Source organism: Bacillus rossius, chromosome 1, assembly GCF_032445375.1.
Source record: "Bacillus rossius redtenbacheri isolate Brsri chromosome 1, Brsri_v3, whole genome shotgun sequence".
NCBI classification, from domain to species: domain Eukaryota; kingdom Metazoa; phylum Arthropoda; class Insecta; order Phasmatodea; family Bacillidae; genus Bacillus; species Bacillus rossius.
In genome coordinates, this window is record NC_086330.1 from 329,593,623 (window position 1) to 329,612,838 (window position 19,216).

General features: G+C 34.6%; 1 protein-coding gene across 3 annotated transcripts in view; it reads left to right on the forward strand.

Moving 5' to 3' along the window:
- The window catches only part of LOC134528027 (protein transport protein Sec24C), a 96,201-nt gene that overhangs the window by 33,756 nt on the left and 43,229 nt on the right, over nucleotides 1–19,216 (forward strand). For all 3 annotated transcript variants that reach the window (XM_063361205.1, XM_063361204.1, XM_063361206.1), the window contains exons 10-13: nucleotides 3,235–3,438; nucleotides 5,821–6,027; nucleotides 12,607–12,733; nucleotides 17,630–17,790. In XM_063361205.1, the coding sequence (XP_063217275.1) occupies nucleotides 3,235–3,438; nucleotides 5,821–6,027; nucleotides 12,607–12,733; nucleotides 17,630–17,790 (699 nt within the window). The remainder of the gene's footprint in view (nucleotides 1–3,234; nucleotides 3,439–5,820; nucleotides 6,028–12,606; nucleotides 12,734–17,629; nucleotides 17,791–19,216) is intronic.

The following is a 19,216-nucleotide window of genomic DNA, read 5'->3' on the forward strand; positions in this document are numbered from 1 at the left end:
ACTAGTACGTTATATTATGAGAGGCCTCACATTATGAATGTTGTGAAATGCATCTTTAGTGTGGCTATAGAAACCATAGTACTGATGACACCTGTTGATGTCCCTCTCGGTTCCCACAGGCGAATGAGTTTTATGGTGCAGGAAAGTGCAACGTTGTGAATGCGTGCCGCTGTTACCTCGAAGGCCGCCTGTATGGCTATTGATTAGGGTCAGTTGTTTTGTCAACTACTTACTAAATTGGGTGTTTCATACAAGAGAAAGTGCAAACAAGAGTTTCGTTATATCTGTTTGCACCAGACCGCTCATTAAAAAAAATTTTTTTTTTGTTAATGAGTGCATTTGTTCTACTAATTATTTAATTTCATGATACACACACAAAGCTGTACATGATACTTGATATACAGCAATCACTAGATTCCTGCATAAGCCTTACAGAAGTGGTAATGTTATCTAGTAGATTATATACACATTACTTAAATTTTACATCACAAATAGTGTCTAGAAATTTACAGTCTGTGTTTAGGTATTTAAACATTTTGAGTATTAAATAGGCCTATGCTATGTTCCTGCACCAAACTTTATAGAATTCATTTTTTCCTTTCAGGAGAATTGGCCACTTTGGCCAAATAGTTTGGTAAACATGTAAGTAAGAGTTCCCAAAAAAATTAATTATAATGAGTATGGTACCTGTAATATTTCAGGCTCAAAAGTTTTTTTTTTTAATTTATTATAATTTCGTTTTACTACACATTTTCCGGCCTCTTTCCCATCAAAATGTGTTTATTAGGACGTTAGAACCGTAACACATTTCCTTGACTTACCTTTCATGTATTCATTTAACCATTCCCTCATAGCTGGGTGATCTAGCTTCTCTAGGGGAATATTTGCAGTAACAAATGCACGCACTGTATCGCTTGCAAATTTGACTTTAATTTCCTTTGCTCGTGTATGGAGAACAATATTATCCTCGAGTGTCACTTGTCTTTTGACTCCACAACCTGATGGTGATGTTTGACTTTTTTTCTTCTCTAAATGAGATGCTCGCTGTTTGCAGTGTTTTTCACAATTATCTTTCCTTTTCCAATCTACTACCGTATTGAAAAATTTACACATCATTATCTCCTTTTCTTTATTAAAAACCATGAATCTTTCATGCTCGTATTCTTTAGCTCGTTTAAACTCTGATATGACCTTAGGCATTGTGAAGTATCAAGTAAACCAAGTAAACTTCAAACAAAACAAACCGCATCTACCAGTTTTCGTTCACATTTAACTATTTACATGGAACGTAGGATCTTTTCAAACCTCATTTGGTCATTTCACATGACCGGCGTATTGTGACGTTAAAATCCCATAACCTCTCGGTTATTATTTACAAGCAATACAACAACGGAAACGAATATGGCCAAATGGCTAACTTCATCCACATTCCGCTAGGAACGCTGATAAATGGTTGCCGCTTTCAGGCAGAGTGTTTGGTATTTATTTTGCTTCAACTTATCTATGGCGCATCTCATAATAAAGATGGCTTACGATGTTTTGGTTTACTAAACGAATATGTTTTGCGGCAAAAGTATTACTGTGAAACTTAATATTCATATCGCGTCAAAATTATGACATTTCGCGGATATTTCGTGAAACAACAAGAATATCGCGAATAGTAATGAATTTTGCAGCATCGCCAGTTATTTCGTGAAAACGAAATGCTGTAAAATCAAAATAGGCGTTTGGAAACACATTTGTAAGTGCTTAGAATGTAGTTCCAAAATCGTTAGTATAATTTCGCGATTTTGTCATTAACGAAATTCTAGTACCTCTACGCATTCATCATGTTTCCGTGTAACTGCAATCAGGGTTTACGTGTCCATCTAATCTATTGTGGCTGGTCTATCGCCAACCAACAAGTGTTTTGTGCACCTGCGAATGGACAGATGCCACACCTTCAGTGGTTTCCGAGAAATCCTCAACGGACCGCCACGCGTAACGTTACCACCGCCGTAATCCTCAACGGACCGCCACACGTAATGTTACCACCGTTGTTAACTAACGTGTCTTACCAGACCACAGTGACTAGGCCTTGGCAGGCTAACTTAGTGTACCAGGTCGAGCTATCAGCTCTCGTTCAGAACGGGCTATGTGCGGGGACAGCACCTTGTAAAAGGGCAGTCAGTGTAATAAATATAATCCACGAACATACTCTCTTATTCCATACATAGCGTAGCGTCGCGTCCTGGGGGCCCTTGCCAAGCTTTTCATCCCCTGCCTCTTTACTACGTGACCAGGAACCCTCCCTGAGATAACCTTGTATTAGCGCACGTATCACCTTGCGGGTGACCAGAGCAGTACATCATCAGGATTGCATGATACAATATGACAGTTTTTTAGTACCAGCGATTTACACCACACCTTTTAAAGCGGTTCTTTGAAAGGCAGTGGAGTTTTGCTGTTGTCTTGGTATGGAATAACAGCTGTTTGCAAAGCAAAGTATGAAGAAGAATGCGGTTATAGATGTAGGAACCATGAAGGTGGAAAGCCAGAGAAGGAGAAAAGGAGCCCAGAGGCTACAGGGAATAAGAGAGGAGGACGGACCCTGCGATGATCACTATTAGAGCCTTTCCCCCCCACTGTCAAATGACAGCTGCCCCATCGCATTCCAAAGTGTTTTCCTGTTTTATCTGTTATGTGTAGTTTTTCAACTAAGCAGTTCCCATCGAGTAGGACTGTGTTTTGCCAATAAAATGAAAATGATGTTAGCGACACAAAAAAATTAGTACTACACACAATTTTTTCTTCATAATTAAATTTATGAATTTTTTCTCTACAATGATTTTTTTTTTTAAATATTTCGTGAAATGTAAATTGTCAAGAATGTCAGAAAAAAAGAGAACAAGTGAATATAGACAGATATTTAGAACACAAAAATTAAGATGTACAAAATAAATTTGTAAAATAAAAAATTATATAGGTAAAGTACTGTAAGTTAAATATAAAAATCTTAATTTTAAAACATTTCTGTTAAAAAATTTTTAATTTAGTAATCAACCAAAAGTTATTTTGTTAGAAAATTGGTTTTTATAACTCTAAATTCATATTTAGGGTTTGTCTTAAATTTTGTAGTGACCATGGATTAAAGTTGATGCAGTCCAGCATAGTGGGAAGAAATATGTTGTGGGGATTCTCGTTGACAGCATTTTACAATGTGTAATTTTTAGGAGCACCTGATGTTTGTTGCAGAACAACACATTCCCACAGCCGCCAGCTGTAGTGTTCCTGATAGACGTTTCCTACAACAACATCAAGTCTGGGTTGGTTCAGCTACTGTGCTCCCGCATGAAAGAGATCATCAGGCTGTTGCCAAGAGAAGTTGGAGCGGAGCGTTCGAACATGCGAGTGGGTTTCATCACATACAACAACACTGTGCATTTCTACAATGTCAAGGTATGTTTTATATTGTTAAAACCTAAAAATATGAGAATGGAGTTGATGGTGATGCTGATGATTGAGGATTATTGGGTTGGGGGTTCTTCCAGTCTTCAACCGGGGACAACTTATTTAAATGTGGTTGCGAACCCAAAACTTGCTTGAATTATTCAAATAAACCTCTCACCACACACTGTTTCTTCTAAACGTGGTAGAGGGGAACAATCTCACAAGGCCTAGCTCAAGATAACGTTTTTTTTTTCATGCTCCTGATAGATTAACATTATTCTTTATGATACTTGTACAAATTATCTTTAGTTCCTCTAGACTTTATATTTAACCTCACGATTCCTAAACTTTGATCAAATTAAATTTCTTACGTATTAGACCTTCATTTTGGCGTGTCTTAAATTATCCTAGCTACATTTAAACACCAGACCAGACCAGACCAGACCTGACCTTGGTCAATGTTCATTACTCTCTTATGATCTCGTTATTGACGATAAGACGTAGAGCCTCAATAGTAAACTATGTAAAGGTTTTGCTGTGTGTCTTGACAAGGTGTTCGTTTATTGTAACACACTGTCATTTTTCTTTGATTTATTATAAATGTCTTTATATTAGCATTAATTAAGGATAATTTTTATAATGAATTGCAGTAACACTGTAATGTCTGTTGTATCTGAATACTACAATATTTAACATTTAAATGAAAGTTCTTGCACCATGTGACACCGAAACTGAAGTCAAGATGTGAGATAAAACTGTGTATAAAATCAATTTAATTAAACCATTCATATTTTATTCAACAACATCATAAATACAACTAATATAAACAGTTCATGACTAAATGTACCTTGTGGGATACAAATATTAATAATATTCTTTTATTGTCGATTTAAAATACACCTCTAACTACAGTTGCAACCTTTTTAAATTAGTAGTCCATTTGAAGTGTCAATCCATTATAATGAAAATTTGAGTTACGCTGATAATTTGTAAATATTAATATAATACAATGTATTTACAAAAATATTGTTTATGTTAAACGAACCATAAAGTATTGCAATACAGCTATGATCTTGCACACTAATTAAAGCAGTAACTCTGTCGTAATTCTAACACAAAAAGCATTCATATGTTCTTAAATGTTTTATTGTACGTTTTATCTCTTTCTAACTATTGCGCAAGCCATCTTTATTTTGATAATATTTTGCTTATTTTTGTCACCAGATTGGGCAGTTATCCGTTGATCCGTGTTAAATGGGGCCGTTTTAATGCAAGTGCTACTGTACTGGAAGCCTCACTGGTTGAGTGGTCAGATCACTTGTTTCATTCCCAAGGCAATCAGGCTTTGATTCCAGGTGGCGTTGAACTTAGAAATTTTGCGCACGTTAGAAAAGTGGCAGACGTTGCATTGACCAGTTGGGTCTTGTGAGGTTCCCCAGTTTCTTCCACCCATTCATTCCATCAATGCTTTAATCTCATCTGTTCACCTTTCGCTGTCTTTAATGATACAGATGTTGAAGAAACGTCAAGCTCTGAACTTCTAATTCATTCATTCACTCAAATGTGCATCCCACCGTAAGAAAATTTATTTGGGCTTGAGTCTCGTTGAAATCAGGGTGTCTACATATTGAAAAGTTAGGGAAAGGCAGGAAATTGAGGTAACTTGAAATCTTGCAAAAGTAATATAAATTCCTCAGTGATGATAATAATAATTTGAGGGGAAAATTATATGCTGTCTGCCATCATCCAGACCATGAAAGCATATTTATTTTTCACATACTGTTTTGTTGCGTTGTCATACACGCTATCAAATGGGATATGTAAGGTGTTTGCGATACACCAAAACGTCATCATCTGTCCGTAGGACTACAGGATAAACCCGGAAGAAATATAAACAACAAAGACTTTCAACACAAAACTGTTTACATTGTAGCCATCGTGATTTTTCATTAGTACAAACGAAAAAGTATTTTCCATGGAGATTCATCATAACTTAAACAAAGAAGACTCAAAACACTGGAAACAAGGTTTTGTTTGAATGTTCATTTTTTGTTAAATAATTATAGGCTGGTTTGCCTTTATTTATTTCAGAAAACCACCAAATATGTAAATTATTGTTAAAAAACCTAGTCAAGAAAATTTGAAATTTTGATGATGGGCAGTCAGGAAAATTTTTATTAAATATATTTATGAACTTCCTGGGAAGTGAGGTCATTGGTGACTCCAAAACACTATGACTCAAACCAGTGACATCGGGACAGGAATTGCACATGGCCTACGATAAGGAACCATCCCAGCATTTGCCTGTAGTAGTTTGGAGACCAGGATTGGGACTCAGGGCCTCTGTCCCACCACCGTACCGCCTCGTTCCAAAGCCGGTGCTCTCCGCAGGGCGTGCTGGCCCAGCCGCAGATGATGGTGGTGGGCGACCTCCAGGACATGTTCATGCCGCTGCTGGAAGGGTTCCTGTGTGACCCGCTCGAGTCGGAGGCCGTCATCGACAGCCTCATGCAGCAGATCCCGCTCATGTTCGCCGACACGCGGGAGACGGAGACCATCCTGGCGCCCGCCATCCAGGCCGGCCTCGAGGCGCTCAAGGTGACACCTGCGGCCCTAGCCCCATGTCTCGTCTCCAAGTGCAAATATCATTAGTTCGTCCCGAACTGAGACCTCGCGATGTTACACTTTTACTGATTTTGTACATTTTAACCCTATAACTAATAACCAATATTTACAATGTTATCAACAACCTTACAACTAAATCATACAAAACATAGATAATTGAATTGTGCAAGTTTTGAAAAGTTAATGCAACAAATAAATGTTTACAAAGGTAGTAGATATAATCTGGTTACTTTTATTTGCTTGTGATTTTATTTAGTCACTTGTAGTGTCATGATCTTTGTGAACATTCTGTTATGATTCCAAGCCAGAAAATAAATTCAGTTAGATTTAATTGCCTGTTATTTTCTGTAGTTCACTTAGAGAAAGTATTATGATCTCAATGGAAACTATTCTCTTTGGATTCCAATCCAAACATTAAAGTAATTAATTTGATTTTGAAAGCTGCATGTGTATTTGTAAAAAAAAAAAAGTCAAAAACCTCTCAACAGTTTTGCTCAAACCCGAACTTAAAAATTTAATTGTTTTTGCTTGGTTGATTTTGTGTGTGTGTTTGTTTGTGCACGTGTGTGTGTGCATGTGTGTGTTTGTGTGTGTGTGCATGCATGTTTATGCATGTGTGCACGCATATTACATTTTTTTTTTCAATTGTAATAAAGGAAAATTTCCTCACATTTATTATTTCAATTTGATTTTTGTACTTGACAATAGTTTGGAATTTGTATCCAAATTCAATTCTGACTACAAAAATGATCTTGGCACTGGCATAGTTGCAGGGCAGATGGCCAGCGAGTGCTACCCCTGCACTGATGTCTGGCCTTGTGTTTGTGCTGCCGTATTAGAGGGGAAGGGCAGGCCATGGTGGAGCAGGTTGGCACTAGTTAAGGGTGGATCAAAAACTCGGGGTCACGTTACTGATGTCAGGCTTTCTCAGTAGCCGTACTAAAGTGTCGTAAAAGAACCTTTTAAAATGTACGCCTAGCTCAGAAGAAATACTTCATAAATACTATATCTAAAAACAACCAGAGTAGATGCATGGAACACAGGGTATCTAGTAAAACTCACAGGCTGACTTTACTGACTCTTGCAAGTTACCTTCATTATTTTTTTTCTGACCAAACAAAACATATAATATTTCTATAGAAAACGAATGTAAATGTATGTGCTACTTTCTAACATTACCATAGTCATTTATGGATTCTTCAAAGCCATGACAAAACGGTATCCACAGTTAAAAACAGCCTGTAAACAATCTACAGTGAAACCTCTATTTAACAAATCTCAAGGGACCAACATTTGTTGTGTTTGTTGTAAAGGGGTTTGTTAAATGGAGGTTTCGCACAATATATTTCTAGTCATCATAAAGCTTCACATAAATGGCTAGAACTGTCTTTCTGACTGTTTAATATACGATTTGAGGAATTAAACATGAAAAAGTACATAGAATAAACTTGTTTAATGGCCAACCATTTGATGCTTGGAAATTATCAATTCCCATCCCCAGTGCTTCCTGGCATGCCTTTTCTTGTAAAAATCGGCCCAGAGACGTTGATGTTAGATGCCCTAGCCTCCATTAACCAGTCAAAAAGTATCTTGTCCAAGTCATCATGTTTACATACTTTCACACGTTTTCGATTTGTCCCTACCAGAGAAGCGTTGTTTTAAATCTGTTCCCGGTTGGATAATATGGTCAAAAGTGTAGACGCCGGAATGTCGAAACGTTTAGCTATATCACCTTTTTTTTCCACCTTCATCAACTGCATTTAAAATTTCTAATTTTTTTTTAACGTCAATCTGTCGCCGCTTTTTAGGATTAGAATTCATTTTACAGTAGAAACGTGATGATTTCCGTAACTACGTGCGGAAATAAATAAACATCAGTGAAAACTGAAAAAACGGAAATTGTACTACACCATAGTTAAAAATATTTGCGTGTGCGCATCTTTAACCATAGAAACGCAAAATACACTAGTTCGTCTTGCCAGAGCGATGGTACGAGAGGTTTCCGCCACTAGCGCTAAATGTACCCGCCATTTTGAACAAAGTGTGGTATGTATACACGACGTGTGTTATCCATGATGCTTTGTTTATTTTTTGTCTTGCGTGATGGTGCATATTATTTTAAGGTTATACGCACGTATTTTTAAGCAGTGAATGCAAAAAAATTAGTGGATGTCTTGTAGGAGATGTTTATTTTTGCGTATTTTTCAAAAGCGGCAGTTCGTTGTAAAGGGAATTTCACTATTTCGGAACAAATAAAATTCGGTATTTAGAGGTTAAAACAGCATTGATCTTATGGCGGTTCGGCGGGACCAAAATTTTATTTCGTTGCATGGGGTTTTTCGTTAAATAGAATATTCGTTAATGGAGGTTTTACTGTACTAAGTGTTATTTCTTACATCGCTATCCATTTCATGCCTAAAAATTAATCTGAAAACATGCGTTTCAATTTTTTTTTTTTTTTTTCACTTTTCTAAAAATACAGTTTAAAAATGGCATACAGAAGCAGAACTACTCATCCACCCCTGGCATATTCTTAAACTAGCTGCCCGACCCGGCTTCGCACGGCTTTACTAATGGAAAAAAATTAAGCCACATCTCCCATTTACAGTAATGGTAAATAAAAAAATTTCAGTGAAAATTTATTACAATGCTGTATAATGTACCGGAGAGAAAATGAATATCACCGATGGTTTCCCGACTCGTGCACGCAACGTACAACTAATGTACCCGTACTTCGCTACGGCAGTCTACAGGCAGATCACTCTTGCGCCGCTCATTATACATGCCCCTCCTTGTGGGTACGCCACTGCCGCGCGATGCCCGTTGCCATGGAGATGCAGAAGGCATGAACAATGCAAAATCCTGTTCTCATGCAGACAAAGTACCCACTGTTGCCTGGTTTTAACCACCCATGGGATCTAATTTTCGGAAAATGTCATCCTGCCTAGCATAAGGAACATTACTGTGAAGTTTCAAGTCTGTAAAATAAATATACTTGAAAAAAAGGTCAATTTTTGATATTTAAAGTACCCGCAAAATTTCAACATTGATGAGGACTGCACTAGAAATGAAATAGTCGTTAACTTCTAGCGCCTGCGGCATTGTCAACACACACTTCGTACATGTACTGTATGTTGTATCTAACCCCCTCCAATGCATTTGATTCTAAATTGGACTTTAAGTAAGGATCCCTAATGTTATTGATAATATAATATATAGCCTATAGCCTTCCTCGATAAATGTACTATCCGACACTGAAAGAATTTTTCAAATCGGACCAGTGGTCCTGAGATTAGCGCGTTCAAACAAACAAATTCTTCAGCTTTATAATATTAGTATCGTAAACTGATACCACTTTGGTATCTTGAGCAGTTTTTATTAAATCATGTTTTTCCTGAATTTCTGCACACCGTGTGTGTGCCCAGGTAGGCGGGGGGCTTAATGTACAGTTAATGGGTTAGTGATACAGTGAAACCTCTTTAATACAAACCTGAAGGGACCTAAAATTTTGCAGTTTGTATTAACGAGGTTTGTATTAACAGGTGCATATGCTCACATTAATAATAATCGACAAAATCAAGAATTGATTTTTTACTCGAAAATTAGTCAAATAGAGAATTAAAGAGGCTTGAAAAATTCATTGATTTTTTTCTGCACTTTTTTAGTTGCATAAATGTCCTTTACTGCACTGCAAAGTTTGTCGAAGGAAGACAAGACATCAGTGTCTACATCACTAGCAGCCAGAACATTTTCCAAGACAATTAATGCTGAAGTGGACTTCACTCTAAGAATTTTTAAAAAATATTTCAACCTCAAAATTAGTGTCAGAAATATATCAGTTACTTGTCATTAAAGTTAAATCAGTTGAAAAATAAATAAAAATGGAAGTATTTTACTTAATTCAATTTACACACTTGCAAAAAAAACATACGAACAATAAATCTACATGGAAATTAAAGTCTTTTTCAATATCCTGAAGTCTGAAATATGTTTACTCATGTCATCAAATGTAGAGCTGTACTGAAGAAGCCGATTTTGCCAATATTTAGTTGAATCGGCATTTCTGCCGACTTCCGATACGCTTGTTAATTTTCGGCCGATATTACTGAAAAACGAGAGAGACTGCCATAACCTAAAAATCCACGATTACCCTTTTCGCTTTTCGTAGTAGTACTGCATTTTTTCAGATCGCATTATTTCTTCGCAACATGTGCCAAACGTACATATAAAAATTTAACATCCTATTTTTCAATAATGTTCTTTATTTTTAATATGTCATAAATAAATACATTACCGTCACGGTAAATATACATCTCGGTTGTTACGGTAACTGTAGTGCAAATGTGGTAGCTATCGCAGTGTTGCCAGATTGTAAATGTCAATGTCTCGTACCAAGGAGCGGAAAATTCTCGTACGAGACACAAAAAAATTTCGTACACAATGGTATTGTAAAAGCGAAAGTTTAAATGTGGGTTTCTACAATATTTTTATATACTTGACATTGGAGTTACAAGCCTAACAAATCTAAACTGAACAATTTTCACAATCCTATGATTACATAAGTAAACATTATTAACAACAACTTTCACAACAATACAATAATTATTCCTGCCATTCACTCTTTTTGCATTTTTTTTAAGTAAAAAATATTGTTTTTTTTTTTTTTTTTTAATTTTCGTTAATTTAACATACAAAAATACTCTAAATTGTGAGTTAGGGGTTGTGCATTTAACATTATTCTGACTGGGTCATTTCCTGTGCTAGACAAATAGAGGTTGGCCCTGCTAATAAAAAACAAACACTATCTTTTAATCGGCGTCGCCTGTGTTGCCAGCCAAAAAAAAAAAGTCAACGATGTCGGGCAGGAACTTCACTTAATGGTATTAAGTTACAAAAGAAATGTTATACACTTGTTTTGACAAAACGATACAGTAAAACCAATATATCTTACTAGATCCGGGATAAAAAAAAAAAACCAACATTGATAGTGATCTTCAAAATTCTCGTACAAAAGAGTACGAGATCCAACTTTACCTCGTACAACGTACACAGGTTCTAAATTTATCGTACAAATACGAGAATTCTCGTACGTCTGGCAACACTGAGCTATCGTGCTTCTGTAGTAATTATGGTATCGACAAAGAATCTTTAGTTCTTTTTACGGTAATTATCTTAGGATAAAAATTGGGTTTGTACTGTAGTTATGGTACATCATCCAATTTCTTCGTAAGTTGTTGTTCATTTGTCTTTTCTTCATATTTACGTGCTCCATTACTTGGCTGCAGATTTAAGTTGATTTTTACTACTGTATACTATCGTTACTGTTTTTATGACGGTTTCTTTCTAAGAAATGGTTATTTCTGCAAAATCTTTATGGTTAAACGATCATCTATTATAATTTATAGTGACGGGACCACATATTTTGTACAATCAATGCGGACAAAACGATAATTCGAACATCGGTACAAGCGGACTTTTTTAACCTTAGTTGTATGGCAATTTTGCCGGGACCGTAGAAAGTATACGATAAACACGGACAATCGATACATGCGAGTTCGATAGATAGAGGTTTGACTGTAGACCATTTACCGTACAAATTATTTGCCGTTAACAGAATTATAGTGAAGCTGCGTGCACGTGATTAAAGTGTGCGATTCTTGTTCTAAAATTTCATTCGGTTTATCCGATAATAAAACAATAGTACACTACGTGAGCGGACGTGAGGTTACTTCGTAATACATAATAACGAATATTTCGTATTAACCGTATTGATTGACATTAAATATGCTATCCCAGTCTGATGGGGAATTAAAAGTGTTCGAATAAACGCGAACTTTGAAATACTAACTGGTATTTTATTAACGAGGTTTCACTGTACATGATAAGCCTTTACCTAGCTGCTTTATTTAAATTTTGCAGACCTATCATATTTTCCTAACTGTTTCCTAACTTTTTTCAAAAGTTTCAAAATTACACTGCTAGTTTAGATTTTTTTCCGGTTTTTCCTAGTGCGGGACACCAAATTTTGTGTGTAGGCATCAATAAATCCATAGATTCATTGTACATACTAACTATACCGCGGAGATAAAGAACACCATAACTTATCTTTTTATGAAATATAGTTGGCGCCATGTTTATGATTTACATTTTTTTACTTTAAAAATATTGGTATAGAGCACTAACGCCAGTATTTTCAAAATGCAAAGTTTTTTATATGTACTAAGGCTTGCGCTAATATTACCCTAAATTTTTTTTTATTAAAACATTTATCTATCAACTGAAAAATATTTTTGTGTAATGAAGAAGTTAATGAATATTTTTTAAAGTTTTTAAAAGAAAATCGTATACATAAAAATAAATGTGATTGAAGTAAATCAAAACTTACTCTCCTGAAATGTTTCAATTTTGTGACATGTTGTACTTTACCTCCAGGTTACAGGTGTGTGTAGGTAGTTCACTGGAGAAAAAAAAAGTTCAGAGCATTTACTCACATTCCACTTGTTTTACAAAGGATATCTTTGTTATGTTTAGTATAAAATATTTTTTTTCCAGGCCTCAGAGTGTTCTGGAAAGCTGTTGGTATTTCATTCGTCACTGCCGATAGCAGAAGCACCAGGCAAACTGAAGAACAGGGATGACAGGAAACTCCTGGGTACCGAGAAAGAAAAAACAGTGCTAGGTTAGTGGATTATTATATTTTCCACACTTCCACACTTTTTGAGATTGTGCTCAAATGCTCAGTTACTTTTTCAAAGTTACTGTGGGATCAAGGGAAAATTACAAATTCTCTAGGAATGTAATACATAGTGATGCACAAATATTCTAAATTTCAAATTAAATGTATTATTTAGTTTAAATGCATGTTCAGAAATATGGTTTGGCAATTCTCTACACAGATCTCATTTGCTTGGCTGTCAAACATAAATTACATTCTTGTATAATGTCTTTCAAGACTGTACCTTACATGTATGCTGCTAAGAGACAGCATACATGTAAGGTGTCATCAGCAAGAGGTTAGTTTAATGTAAAGTTTCTAGAAAATATTAAATACATTAAATAATTTTAATGAGAGATTTGTTAAGTGATGTGCAGTTATGATATAAACATACTAGTGATGGGCCGAGACTCGAAAATTCGAGTCGAGCGAGTAGCATCAGCTCGGCTCGGCTCGGCTCGGCATTCGAGTTTATTTTACTCGACGGGGCGAAACTCGAAAGGAAATTCGGGTAAAACTCGATGATAAAATATAATAAAATTGAATTACAATTCTTAATATCTCCTTACGTGACTTCGGCCGACACTAAAAATTACGTACGTAAGACCGAAACACGTACTTACAGACAATGACGACAATCGGCCATATTATTTATATTTTAGTTTTACATATTGCCAACTTAACAGGTGTGACCACATAGCAAAGAAGACGAACACATTTTTAATAAACAAAACACGAATTCAATTTTATAATCATAATATCGGCGCAAATATTACGTTTTTTAGTAAATCCGTGTTACAATCGGCACAACGTTACAATAATAAATTAACGGTACCTAGCGTTATATTTGTGTTACAGAGCGCATGTTTGCGACTGATACGCCACCTATTACGAAATGGCATTTAAAAAAAAACTTTTCTCCACTAATTTTAGGAAGTGTAGGTTGGCGAACATGAATTTTTTTCCCGTGTTTGTTTACACTATTATGTTCGGCGAGATTGCATTTTGTATAATTGTTTGCTAACCAAGTTAAGTGGCAAGTTAAAATTAATTATGAAGTATAAAGTATTTTAAAGTGTAACTATTCAATACAAATACAAAAGCATGGATTGGCTGGAAGTGCCAGCTTGCGATTGGCCGGCAACGTAACGGCGTTAGTGTTGTAGCAATAATCTTTAAATGTATTATATTTATTATGGGAACGTTTATTGTAATGTTCCGCCAATTGTAGCAAGGCCTTACACTTCTCATAAGTGAAAGTTTTCAAAAATGTTCTAATGATTGTGTGAAACTTAACCTAACCTTCGCGCCAACAAGCCTAAATTATATTCATTGTTTTTTATTGACTCGTGAATGCTGCATGCCACAGCTAACTCGTTCGGTCCAAAATAAGGTAAATATGTAGTTGAGCGATATTTGCAAAAAAAAATGTTAAAAATCTGAAAATACTTTTATTATATGCTCTTTAAATTCCCCTTTTCATTAAAGCTGGCGGATATAAGAAATTCCAAATACTCTAGGAGATATCGAGTTTTTTAATTTTCATAGTTGGGCGATATTTGTTAAATAAAATTTAAAAATTCCGAAAATACTTTTATTCTATGCTCTATACCTCAATTATTGAATTGTATTATATCAGTTAAGAATTTATTCAAAATGAATTATTTTATTAATAGGTACTTGTATTTTAAATATATTTGATTAAGTGGGCCATGATATAACAAGACAACCACTCTCTTTAGCAGTAAAGTGCAAATATTCAAGCTCGACTTAAGTGTCAAAGATTCAAATAAAAATTCAGACTCGAATCGACTTGAATTTATGATCTACAAACTCGACTTGAATCGACTCTAACTAATTATTGTAAAATTTGACTAGACTCGACTCGACTTAAAAATTTGCAGGTTCGTACATCTCTAAAACATACTGATCCAATTTCCAACTCAGCTGAACTATTGATGAAATCCTTAGTGTATTGGAAAATTTGAGTGATTTTTGTTCTTGTGTTTTGTCTTTTTTTAAATGCCTGTACTTTCATTACTACACGCAAGTGAAGAAAATGACAAGTTGTTCTTGCTACTTTGAATTGTGGAATATTGTATTAACATACATGGAGAGAATTTTTAGTCGGTTAAGCTTTACATTCCTTCCAATGACGTAATGATTACTCGCCCCCCTCTATCCTACTCTCACACTTTATCATTTTCACTTCTGAGAAGGTTGGCATTGTGGTGAGTATATAAAAATAACATGCATAATGGGAATAATTGGTAGATAATGATACCATGATGATTACATCCTTGTATCTCTCTTTTCTATATCATACCTAATTGATGAAAACTGCAACTGAAGTCACTAGTATTTTTATTTGGGCATTCTTCTAGGTGCATAGCACTTGCCTTACTCCACACCGTACCAGCAGAGGAAATATTCAGAGTGGAGAGATAGGCGTATGTACTACTGGCTCCAAGCTAATTAAAAATTCAGGAAAGGACAGAGGAGGAGATAATTTTAGGGTAATATAAAGAAGGCTAGAACATGTGAAGCAAATTATAAAGGATATAGTATTTGCTTGTTTCATGGAGATGATAATGTATTTGTGTGGCCTGAAGAGGTTTGTTAAAACAGTTTACAGACTGACTTAAAAAGACATCATTTGAATCATGACTGTGTGGTATTATTGTGTATTCCTTGTAGGGACAGGTGTATAGATCTTCTTGTAAACATATTGCTGAATTTGGGCATATTTTTATTACCACACTTTAAGTAGCTTGACCTGTATGTATGAATAGACTGTGTAATAAAATCTTTCCGTTCAATTTTCAATTTTTACTCACTTTTTGATGTCTGAATGTGTTGAAATTTTGCATACATATAAAGAACTTCTGACAATGTAATATTATGAAAACTTAAGGGTTAAGGTGGGTGGGTTAGAGGGAGCTACGGATAATAACTATGCTTTAAATGCATCCATGAGGTCGGGGCATGGTGGGAATTTGTCTCAGGGTTGGCTGTGCCCCTGGGGGGGGGGGGGGAGGGTTTAGAGACCCTAAATTTCATAAATTTTAAAAATCAATGCTATTTTGATTTGGAGTTTTTCTGATACAAATGTCGGTTTGTGATGGAAAATGTGCCCGGGGAAGGGGGAAGGCGTAAGCCCCCTAAATTTTGAAAATATTAAATTTTTTTTTTTTTTCGATGCAGAGTGTTACGGAGGTTGGGTTATGGTGAAAAATGTGCCCGGGGTTTAACTTTCTCCCCCTCGGGCGGGTTAATGACCCTAAAGTTAAAAATGTTTAAAAATGTATTCATATTTAATTTGGAGTGTTTCCGATTCAGTAGGTCGGGTTAGGGTGGGAAATGTGCCGGGGGTGGGGTTAAAGCCCCAAAAATCTGTAATGCTCCCATAACCGGTCTTGGAGGTTGATTTTAGGAAAACCCTGAGCTCAGTTAGTGTGTATGTAATATAAAGAACATACCTGCTGAGTTACAAGTCTGTAGATATATACCTACTTGAAAGATGGTCAAAAGCTTTCATTTTAACCTAAAACTCACAAATTCTACAATTTACAATTTTCGCGAAAACTTAACTAAATCTTTCGTTAGACAACTGATAATATCATAAATGAAGCACACAAAGTAAAATCAGAAGATTTTGCTTGATATTTTTTTGTTTCGATATAGTAATTTAAGTTCCATGTAATGTTGGCGCATTAGCTAAAATGACTAGATTACTGAAACATTAATGAATAATTTTAAGTTTATTGTAATAAAGATTTTAATCACTCATATTTAGAATTTTTAATTTGGTTCAGTTACTCATATTCAGTATTTTTTTTTTTTTTTCAAGACAAAACAAAACAAATAAAATGTACTTAGTTTAAAAATGAAAAAAAAAATAATAGCATTTATTATTGAATGAACAGAAGATTAAACAATAATTTTTTTATTTAAGTTTTTTGTCCTATAGTAAAATAATGCTTCATAACTCTGTACAACTAAAAGCATGGGGAGCTTGATATCATTTGTCTTAAAATTTCGATTAGTAAGAATAATATGATTTGTAATAGAATTTGTATCCTTAATCTTAGGATATAGTTAATACAACATGTTTAGGATATAGTCATTACGAAAATGAAAGAAGATAGCACTCCACGCTTTTAGTTATACAGAGTTGTGGAGCATTATTTGGCTGTTGGACAAAAAACTTAAATTGAAATATTTTTTTTAAAATTTTAGTACATTCAATGATAAAGCAGGATTTTTAAAGTTCTTTAAACTGTAAGTTTATTCTAAATATATGTAGATTTTCTGGGAATCCTGTTTTTTTTTTTAAATTTAAATTGAATTTTGAATCAATATAAATTTTTTCTTGAATGTTGAATATTTTAAAAATCTAACTTAAACATACAGTGAAACTTTCTTTTAACACTTTATAGTTGTCGAAGAAAAATTTATGCATATTTCAGCAAAATGAAAAAGAGCATATATTTAGAACCATATTAGAGTGCTGTAAAATTTTAGACAATAAAAAATTAGGCAATGCATTTTCTTAAACCAGTAAAATTTTATTTTGTGAATGGTTCTGTTGATTCAATTGATAAAAAAAAATAGAAAAAGAGTATTTATAGTAAATTAATATCATAATGATTATTTGTTACTTATAAAAATGATGTATGTATATTGTTGCAGGAAACAGATGCAAATTTCTCATTAAAATCATTTACCTTCATACATGTTATTTATTTATTTATTTTTCATTAAATTTTTTTTGTGTATACTGCTAATACTGCAAATTCTCAATGTTTCCTATTTTGAAGTTGAGTCCAGCGAGAAGACAGCAATCATTTTTGATTGCAGCTCCACAGGTGAATACTTACAACCACCTTGGCCAGGAGTGTGTTGGTACTGGCTGCTCTGTGGATCTCTTTGTTTTCAACAACTCCTACGTTGATCTCGCAACCATTGGGCAGGTGTGTCGACTCACGGGCGGAGAAGTATACAAATATACCTACTTCCAGGTCAGTTCTATTTTTAACTTTTGTATATTTATTATTTAATTAATAAGTGTGCATACAGTAAAACCATCTTCTTTGTCTTTTTTACAATCCCAGATATTTTACACTATTTTGCATTGTACAATTCTTTCCTTTTATCCCATTGAAGTACATATTTCCCTGTATTTTTACATTTGGTGTGGATTTTGCATCAATATTTTCATAGTCAATCGAGTAGTGTAAATGGGTTTTACTATGTCGTTCTTGAGCTGCATGTCATTCATTAACTATATTGAATATTTTTGACATTAAAATGTTCCCCAATTTTTCCATTTAATCATCGTAAAAGATTCAAACTTGATTTTAAAAAAATCATGTAAATACTCATACTTAATTAAACATAATGGATCCTCATTTTTATTATTTCTGAATATTTAATTTAAATCAGTCATCATACTCTTTATATATTACTTAAAATAATATATATATAATTTTTTAAGTCCATTGCAGTTCATATTGAACTAGCATCTATATGTTTATTTATTTTACAATTTTTCCTTACCTATACTTATTTTCTGAAATATTTATTTGTATTTGTACAAGTGTACCTTTTTCATCTCTGGTTGTAAATCAGTATATACTTTGAGGCACCACCAGAAGGTGGAAAAATGTTGTAATACTTCTTCAAGAGAGTAAACCTCTTAAGATTATAAATAAGTTGTTAAAATAAAGAAACAATGAGCCTCCTTATTTGTACCATGGATACAGGTATGGACCACCTTAAAAAACACTCAACTTACTGAAAATAGCAGTTGTGAAAGGTTTTAACATGCTTGCCTTGCCAAATATGTTGTTGCCTCAAAATAAGTTATAATCTTAATTATTAATGATATAAAATAATTAATTTTTAGAGGAGTCTAGTGTAAAAAGAGGGAAATACACTTAGCATCACAAAAAATTGCACCTATTGAAAAATCTTGTTCAGAGTTTGAAAGGTGATTAAATAGAATAATAAAGAATTTTTATATATTTTTATCAGTGTTTAAAAAAGGGTTGAGGTCTGGACTTCTTGTCAGCCACTGCATATCAGGATCTCAACCTCTTAGAGATAATTCCTTAAAATTAATGCGGTGTGGGAACGAGTGTTGTCGTGCATTAATGTGAACCCATTGCCAACAAAATGTGCATATGAGACCACATGCTCTTGTAGGATCTCTGTGATGTATCGATGAGCTGTCGGCGATCTCTGTCCGCGAGCACCGCCAGTCAGGGAAACACACAAGCTCAGTCTTGCCATTGATAGGCATGCCGCCCCAGAACATGCACGAGCCACCTACATATTCCACTGTCTCCTCAATACAGGCTTGTACAAACAGTTCTTCCTGCCTTCTGTATACTCTTCTTCGCCTGTTGTTGCTGAATAGACACACCCTCGTCTCATCAGAGAATA